The sequence below is a fragment of the Rhinopithecus bieti genome, unplaced genomic scaffold (genome assembly GCF_001698545.2).
Source record: "Rhinopithecus bieti isolate Rb0 unplaced genomic scaffold, ASM169854v2 scaffold_10706, whole genome shotgun sequence".
NCBI classification, from domain to species: domain Eukaryota; kingdom Metazoa; phylum Chordata; class Mammalia; order Primates; family Cercopithecidae; genus Rhinopithecus; species Rhinopithecus bieti.
Window position 1 is genome coordinate 2,038,064 of NW_016806811.1, and position 10,043 is coordinate 2,048,106.

General features: G+C 34.4%; 1 protein-coding gene across 1 annotated transcript in view; it reads right to left on the bottom strand.

Moving 5' to 3' along the window:
* Positions 1-10,043, bottom strand: part of ADGB (androglobin) — a 243,402-nt gene that overhangs the window by 183,900 nt on the left and 49,459 nt on the right. The window contains 1 exon segment of the mRNA XM_017877613.1: positions 3,092-3,184. Coding sequence (XP_017733102.1) covers positions 3,092-3,184 — 93 coding nt within the window.

Here is a 10,043-nt window from a genome sequence, read left to right on the forward strand (position 1 = left end):
AAACTTTTGGCCTAAAATAAAATGACTTATTATTTAAAAAAGAAAACCACATAAAACAAGAAAGTCCAAACATGTCATATATGGTCTGTGTAAGTTGTGACAATGTACATAAATTATTTTCTAGAGTCTTTCTAAAATTGGACCCCTATGTTAAAAAAAAGGTTTTCTTAAGGTATTTATTTGCACTCAATAAAATTACTGTAAGTTTTTATTTAAATTCTGTTATTTGTTTATTTTAAAAACTTATCAGAATCATATCTTCAAAATTCAACTTTGTTGTTTGTTTTGCTGCTTTCAACTCTTTCTCCCTTTCAGAAAGACTGAGATGATAACTTTCTCCTTCAGCTTTTTCATCAGATCCTGTAACTTTTTTCATCTGGTTCTAGTTGTTGTTGTGGCCTGATGCTAAAATGTTTTATCTTAAAAATAAAATAAATGTAATACAATAAAGTATAAAGTAAATGCAATGTTTTCCAAAACTATAACTTGATTCTGTACTCTTGGCTTTTAAATATGTCTAAATTTTCAATGAAATCACAAAATTTCTCATGCAGTTACTAAAAATTGTGTATTCCCCTACTATACTCATAACCTTGAACACACTTTTCCGGTGTCTGATTCAATTAAAGTTTTTTTTTCATCACGTTTGACTTCCAGGTTATCTAAATGGGTTTTCCATAAGGAAAATCAATCACACTAAAAAAGATTTCTCTTTGCCTTTTGGGCAACTGGCTTTAAAAAAATAAGATTTTATATTTTACCAAGATAATTCCTATATTATTATTATTATTAGATTTTGATTGCATAAAACCCTGCGATTAAAAGAGTTAAGGTTTTACATTCATGTAACCCCTTATATTGCCTTTAAAGTCTTTTAACTATCAGGCCCATGATTCTGTTATTGTTTGTTTGTTTGTTTTTGAGACAGGGTCTTGCTCTGGTACTTGGGCTGGAGTGCAGTGGTCCAATCTCAGTTCACTGAAAACTCTGCCTCCCAGGTTCGAGTGATTCTTGTGCCTTAGCCTCTGGGGTAGCTGGGATTACAGACATGCGTTACCACACCTGGATAATTTTCATATTTTTAGCAGACATGTAATTTCACCATGTTGACCAAGCTGGTCTCAATGAACCACCCACTTCAGCCTCCCAAAGTGCTCAAAGTGCTGGGATTACATGAATGAGCCACCATAGCCAGCGTGTGATCCTGTTTTGATCAAATGTTTTGAGCCCTTTAACGTCTTTGACAAATGTCATCAAAAGTTAAATTTTTCTAAATTAAGTCTCAGATTTGTTGCTGAAACTTATCAAAAGTATAAAAATTAATCACTACAAGGTTGTAAAATATTTTTACAATTTCCAGTCAAGTCATGGACTACTATCAATACCTTCACCCCACTGAAAGATTTCTTATCAGGTGCTATTAACTAATCATTCTGCTGTTAAGTTACAGAGTCTTGCCTCCTGGGCACACAGATGCCTAAACAGCTGATAGCTAAATGCATAAAACTTAAAGACAGGTCAATTTGGTACCCTTGATTTTTGACTTTAATTTTGGGCTCTTATATTACTTAAAAGGGCTTTAATAATTAATAAACACCTGCCCACCTCCATTCCTATCTTGCCTAAAATGGGTAATCGGCTGTAAGTCTTTTGACTCTAAGTCCCTTGGCCAGAGGGGTGCCACCAAGGAACATGATGGCCTGGCACAGGTAGTCACACCAGCCTGACATTAATATGAACCAAAATAAAACCTTGACCATTGATACTGCCTCTGGCATATCTTGCCCAAAAAGGAAAGGGGGAATATATACTAAAAGTAAAATCCTAAGGCTTCCCCAACTTACTGGGCAGACCCACCTCCTTGACCAAGGGAACCTCAGGAAAAAGACTTTTATGTTTATACAAATTTAAAACAGCATCATCTTGTGCAATTCATACCTGTTATTTGTATGAAATGTAAACCATGTGCTTATATTGAGCAGAGACTGAATATTGTTAGTAACACATTAATATTAAGTACATTATATTAATATCACAGAATTTATATTCTTCATGTCAATGTTATCTAATACTATAAGTAACTTAAAAGCGTGGGTCATATATATTTTATTTTATTTCAAATATCTTATAAGTAGGCATTCAAAAAATACTCTGGCAGATAGAATATTATTTTTGTGTTTTAGTGAATCTTTGAATTTAGATTCATCTGATTTACTCAACTAGTAAGAGTACTTGAAAAATATGGTGGATATATTATATTTTCTTGAATTAGTAGTAGTTCTAATGAGGCTAAAACTTCTAGAAATAAAATAAATTTTATATATATACATAATTTTAATGGATTCCACAAATGTACAGAACAATCAGGTTTATTACCATCATTTGACTACTTCTAAATCATTTAGCCCACTGGTTTCCTATGAATTAAGTGAAAATAATAGCAGATTCAAGGAAGGACAAAGGCATTAGTGGTAATCTAACCCTTGGAAAATCTAAATATATTCAAACTACCATAGCTGTTATGAAGATAGAACAGTGTGTCTAAAAATTTAATCTCTATAAGTGCTATTTAAAAATGAAAGTTTATTGAGTGATGTTCCAGTCAATATGATTCAAGTGGTTGGGTGTGAGATCCAGAAATAAATGCATTCTCTGGAAAATGCTTCTAGAATCCCTGAAATAGAGATATCTAAGTGCAAAATTCTTGGACCAGAAAATTAATGCTAATAAACACAGGAGAAAACAGATCTCCATGCTATGAATGTTCATGCAAAGAAGCAGAAAGAAGTGTGTCAGTCAGAAATTAAGGAATAACTTCATACACAACATTTTAAGTGATAATGTAACGTTTTGGAGAGAAGAAGAAAAATCAAGGCTCTAAACAAAAATTCAATAATATCTCAGAAACCAGTACAAGAAATATTAAACTATATTGATAGACATTTATTTTGATTAGTTGCCAAAAGCAATTACTTTTTTTACTGAATACCACAAGAGAAAATTACTCTAAATCATTATAAAATGCAATTTTATCACTAGGATAATACATCCACATAGTAAGTATTTTATTCAATAGAAAAAACTTTCTTACCCGACTAAATAAAATATCCTGTGGACGTTTCCAGGAATAAATTTTCAACGATGGTGGTAACTCAATCTTTCCTTCAGGGTCTTCAAAAAAATGCTATATAAAATAAATTGAGTTTTTTCTCCGTATTGTTTTATTAAAATAAAACAACTGAATTTTAATAAAAAAGAAACAAATTGATTTGTTCAATCAATAAGCCTTTGCAGAGCAGTTTGTGTCCTTGTCGTAAGAGCTAATTCATGGAGTGTTTTAAAAATACTGAATTTAACAATAATGTATATAATTAACATATACTCATTGATTACATGTAATATGCTCATTGATTTTTGAGCTGCATTTTGATTGTATATGAGGTAGCCCAAACAAGCATGAGATGCTTTGGAAAGTAAATTAGATATGGCAGGAAAGCAATTTACGATGGGCCAGACATGGCCACATTCTCCGTTGAAAAAATTTTTTTACCTGAATGGAGAAGATTTAAAATATTTATTTAATTTTCAACTATTGGAATCATAAACAAGATTATATATAAATAAAACTTGGATGTTTGACCTGATTTTCATTTATCAATTTTAAAAATTAATCTCTTTCCTTTGAGATAATTATAGATTCATATACAGCTGTATGAAATAATACAATGGGTTCTTGTATTCCCTTTACCCAATTTTTCCAAGTGTAACATCTTGTGAAACTGTAAGCAGTATCACAACCAAGATATTGACATAGACGGTCAAGATATAGAACAGTTTTATCATCACAAGTACCATTCCTATGCTTTTTCATAGCCATACCTATGCTCCCACTCCCCATCCCATACCCCATCCCTAACACCTGGCAGCAATCCTCTGATCTCTATTTCTATAATTTTGTCATTATATATTAAATGTCTATATAACATTCAGTAATATTATATAGATGAAATCACATCATTTGTGGTATAATTGTAAGGAAGTATGAAATCCTTTGGATTTGTTTTGCTTCTGTCAGTATAATTCTCTGGAGATTCATCCAAGTTGTTTCAGGTATCAATAGTTTGTTTTTGTTTATTGCTGAGTAATATTTCATGTATAGACATTTGTTTTTTCACCAATTGTTTATTGAAGAGCATCTGGGCTGTTTCCAGGGTTGGGCTATTACCAATAAAGCTGCTGTGAACACCTGCATAACATAAGTTTTCATTTATCTAAGATAAATGCCCAAGAATGCAATTAATTCATTAATTTTTGAACTCTTACTATGGGTCAATTAGTGAGCTCTGGAGAAAGAATAATATCCAAATGCATAGTCTCAAATGCTAGCAATCTAGTAAGTTAGAAGTGCTTCAGGCAAGTACTATGTAAGAGTTCTTCTTATAAAACATAACATTAAAATTGCCAGTTTATAAATGAAATTGCTTTGGGAATATAAACCATCTGTACAGGAAAAAGAGCAACTAAGCTTCACCTGAGTTAATAAGGACAGGGATAAATAAATACTGTTTTGTGATTTTCATAGTAATCACGTTTTTTACCCTAAAACTGGTGTGGCCTGAGAAACAGGTTATATTTGAGGGCATTGTGTACAGTTTGAACATTGTAAGTATATATGTTTATCTTAAGATGTAGTTTATTGTCACCTTTAAGATACTGGAATAATCTGAATGAAGACAAAGCATATGTCAACATCCAGGCAAGATTCTCAAAAGTGAATTATCGAAAATTGACTGAATTTCCAGGAGCTGTTGCTACACTTCTGGGGTTTCCTCACGTCATTTTCCCCTCCTGTATTGCAAATATTTAGTTGTTTTAAAGTCCCTTATCTAACAATGCCAAAATCTAAAGTGTTCATGGATCAATTTCTATTATTTGATTTCTCCTCTTGGTTTTCAGTCGCTTGGTTCTGTTTCTTTCCATATCTTGTAATTTTTTTAAAAAAAACCTTTTATTTTATAATTGGGGGTACATAAGTAACTTTGTTCCACAGGTAAACTCATGTCACAGGGGTTTGTTGTACAGATTATTTCATCAGCCGGTTATTAAGCCTACTACCTAATAGTTATCTTTTCTGCTCCTCTCTTTCTTTCTTCCCAGCCTCCCTAATCAAGTAGATCCCAGTGTCTATTGTTTCCTTCTTGGTGTTCGTAAGTTCTTATGATTTAGCTCCCACTTAGAAGTGAGAATGTGTGGTATTTGGTTTTTTGTTCCTGCATTAGTTTGCTAAAGATAATACCCTCCAGCTCCATCCATGTTCCCACAAAAGACATGATCTTGTTCTTTCTCATGGTTTCATAGTGTATGCGTACACATGGTGTATATGTATCCATGGTGTATATGTATCACATTTTCTTTATTCAATCTGTCATTGATGGTTATTTAGGTTGCTTCCAGGTTTTTTGCTATTGTGAATAGTGCTGCAATGAACATTCACATGCATGTATCTCTATGGTAGAATGATATATGTTCCTCTGGGTATATAGCCAGTAATAGGATTGCTGGGTCAAATGGTAGTTCTACTTATACCTCTTTGAGGAATTGACGTAGTGCTTCCTACAATGGTTGAACTATAAGCATTCCTTTTTCTCCACAACTTCACCAGCATCTGTTACTTTTGTGGCTTTTAATAATACAAATTCTGATAGGTGTGAGATGGCATCTCTAACAATAAGTAATATTGAGCTTTTTTCATATGCTTGTTGGCTGCACGTATGACTTCTTTTGAGAAGTTCAGGTCTCTTCATGTCATTGCCCACTTTTAAATGTGGTTGTTTGTTTTTCTCTTGTAAATGTGTTTAAGTTCCTTATAGATACTGGATATTAGACCTTGGTCAAATGTACAGTTTGCAAATATTTTCTCCTATTCTGTAGTTGGTCTGTTTATTCTGTTGATAGTTTCTTTTGCTGTGCAGAAGCTCTTAAGTTTAATCAGATCCACTTGTCAGTTTTTGCTTTTGTTGCAATTGCTTTTGGTGGCTTTGTCAAGAAATCTTTGCCCATTTCTATGTCCAGGACGCTATGGTATTGCCTAGATTGTTTTTCAGGGTTTTTATAGTTTTGGGTTGTACATTTAAGTCTTTATTCCACCTTGAGTTGATTTTTGTGTATGGTGTAAGAACAGGGTCTAGCTTCGATCTTCTGCATATGGCTAGCCAGCTATCTCAGCACCATTTATTGAATGGGGAGTCTTTTCCCCATTGCTTGTTTTTGTCAGCTTTGTCAAAGATCAGATGGTCATAGATGTGTGGTCTTATTTATGGGCTCTCTACTCTGCCTCATTCTTCTATGTGCCTGTTTTCAAATCAGTACCATGCTGTTTTGGTTACTATAGCCTTGTATAATAGTCTAGTTTGAAGTCAGGTTGCGTGATTCCTCTAGCTTCTTCTTCTTCTTCTTTTTTTTTTTTCTTAGGATTGCCTTGACTATTTGGGCTCTTTTTTTGTTTCACATGAACTTTAAAATCGTTTTTTCTAGTTCTGTGAAGAATGTCATTGGTAGTTTGATAGGGACAGCATTGAATCTGTAAATTACTTTGGGCAGTATAGCCTTTTCAATGATATTGCTTCTTCCTATCTATGAGCATGGAATGTTTTCCTGTTTGTTTCTGTTAGAGCAGTTTTGTAGTTCTGCTTGTATATTTGTTTCACCTCCCTGGTTAGCTAAATTTCTAGGTATTTTCTTCCTTTTTTGACAATTGTGAATGGCATGCCTTTCTGATTTGGCTCTCATTTTGTCTATTGTTGGTGTATAGGAATACTAGTGGTTTTTATACATTGAATTTGTATCCAGCAACTTTGCTGAATGATAGCAACATCAGCTACTGGAGCTTTTGGGACAAGACTATGGGGTTTTCTAGATATGGAATTATGTCGTCTTCAAATAGAGATAGTTTAACTTCCTCTCTTCTTGGATGCGCTTTATTTCTTTCTCCTGTCTGATTGCTCTGGCTAGGACTTCCAATACTATGTTAAATAGAACTGGTGAGCGAGGGCATCTTTGTCTTATGGTGGTTTTCAAAGGCGAATGCTTCTGGCTTTTACCCATTCGGTATAATGTTGACTGTGGGTTTGTCATAGATGGTTCTTATTATTTTGAGGTATGATCCTTCAATACCTAGTTTATTAAGAGGTTTTTACATGAAGGGGTGTCAAATTTAATCAAAAGCCTTTTCTTCGTCTATTTAGATATTCACGTGGTTTTTGTCTTTAGTTTTGTTTATGTGAAGAATCACGTTTATTGATTTGCATATGTTGAGCCAACCTTGCATCCTGGGTATGAAGAGTACTTGATCCTGGTAGACTAGCTTTTTGATGTGCTGCTGAATTTGATTTGCAAGTATCTTGTTGAGGAATTTTGCATCGATGTTCATCAAGAATATTGAGCTGATGTTTTCATTTTTTGTTGTGTCTCTGCCAGATTTTGTTATCAAGATGTTGCTGGCCTCATAGAATCACTTTGGGAGGAGTCCCTCCTTCTCAATTTTTTAGAATAGTTTCAGTAGAAATGGTACCAGCTCATCTTTCTACATATGGTAGAATTCAGCTGTTAATCCATCAGGTGCCAGGCTTTTGTTTGGTTGGTAGGCCCCTTATTACTGATTCCATTTCAGAGCTTGTTATCGGTTTGTTCAGGAAAACAATATCTTCCTGGCTCAGTCTTAGGAGGGTGTATGTGTCCAGCAATTTATCCATCTCTTCTAGGTTTTGTAGCTTGTGTGCATAGAGGAGTTTGTAGTAGTTTCTGATAGTTGTTTTTATCTCTGTGGGGTCAGTAGTAACATTCCCTTCATCATTTCTAATTGTGTTTATGTGGATTTTCTTTCTTTTCTTTGTTATTAGTGTAGCTAGTGGTCTGTTTTACTAATTTTTTCAAAACAACAGCTCCTGGATTTGTTGATCTTTGAAATTATTTTTCCTGTCTCAATTTCCTTCAGTTCAGCTCTAATTTTCATTATTTCTTGTCTTTTGCTAGCATTGGGATTAATTTGTTCTAGCTTCTCTAATTATTTCAATTGTGAAGTTAGATTATTAATTAAAAATATGGACCTCTTCACAAATTTGTGTGCTATGCTTGTGCAGGAGCCATGCTTGTGCAGGGGCCATGCTTGTGCAGGGGCCATGCAAATCTTTTCTGTATCATTCCAATTTTAGTATATGCACTGCTGAAGTGAGCACTGTATACTGATTTTGCATCCTGAAACTTTGCTGGAGTTGTTTACCATCTGAAGAAGCTTTTGGTCTGAGACTATGGGGTTTTCTAGATATGGAATCATGCCATCGGCAAACAGGGATAGTTTGACTTCCTCTCTTCCTATTTGGGTGCCCTTTATTCCTTTTTCTTAGTTGATTTCTCTGGCTAGAACTTCCAATACTGTGTTGAATAGGAGTGGTGAGAGAGGGCATCTTTGTCATGCTCCAGTTTTCAAGAGGAATGCTTCCAGCTCTTGCCATTCAGTATAATGTTTGCTGTGGGTTTTTCATAGATGGCTCTTTTTATTTTGAGGTATGTTCCTTCAATACCTAGTTTATTGAGAGCTTTTAACCATTTCCCACTTGCACCCAAGAATACTCACCAGCAGTGCTTGCAGTTGCAGTGTTTATTCCAAGATAAAACACGTTTGGTATAAGAAATTCTTTTACCACCTCTAAACATCAAAGCACTGAATTCCTACATCCTGTTCAAGAAGGACAATCCTGAGCACATGATTAACCAGGTAAACCTCAGACTCCTGTTGATTAAAAGAATGCTGGAAAAGCATCACACCCCAGGGAAGCAACATCTTCAAGGTCACCCATGTTCTGATGATGCCACACATCTTCACCTGTCTGGAAGACATTTTGCCCAAAAGCCTACTACCAATATCAGGGAAATGAAATGAAATCCAAGTAATCACTGCAAAGTTTGAGGTTTGCACAACAGCAAGGACGGTAAAAACATCTGGAGAGAAATACATTGTTTTTTGCAGAATGTGATGCTCCACTTTGTGTTATTCTGTGCTTTGAAATTTATCACATGAAGAAAAGTATTAAATACTGATCATCATATACATTTCTGTTACATTAAGATTAGAGAGAAGTTCTGTTTAGAAATAACTCTAAGAACAGCTTTTTATGTTTTATTTTCACATTGAAAATTAGTCAGATTTGCTTCAGCCTCAAAGAGTATGTTTATGTAAAATTAAATGAATGCAGAAAGTGAGCTGCACTTTTTTTGTAAATGGGAAATGGCTTAACATCAAGGGGTGGTGAATTTTATCAAAAGTTGTTTCTGCATCTGTTGAGATAATCATGTGGCTTTTGTCTTTAGTTGTGTTTATGTGATGAATCACATTGATTGATTTGTGTTGTTGAAGCAACCTTGCATCCTGGGAGTGAAGCCTACTTGATCATGGTGGATTAGCTTTTTGATGTGCTGCTGGATTTGGTTGGCAAGTATTTTGTTGAGGATTTTTACATCGATGTCCAGCAAGGATACTGGCCTGAAGTTTTTTGTGGTTGTTGTGTCTCTGTCATGTTTTGTTACCAGGATGACAATGTTCTCACGGAATGAGTTGGGGAGGAGTATCTCCTTCTCAATTTTTTGGAATAGTTTCTGTAAGAATGGTACCAGCTTGTCTTTGTACATCTGGTAGAACTCACATGCTCAATAAGTTTTGATGAATGATATACACTGAGTATAAAAATTAATATAGGCTCTAGATAATGATGTCTTCTTCTAGAGAGGAGAATTTTACTTCCTTTTGGCAGGCAGAGTACAAGATGTACCTGACTCAGTCAACACTGGGTTTCTTTTGCTGTGCAGAAGCTCTTTAGTTTAATTAGATCCCATTTGTCAATTTTGGCTTTTGCTGCCATTGCTTTTGGTGTTTTAGACATGAAGTCCTTGCCCATGCCTATGTCCTGAATGGTACTACCTAGATTTTCTTCTAGGGTTTTTATGGTATTAGGTCTAACATTTAAGTCTCTAATCCATCTTGAATTAAT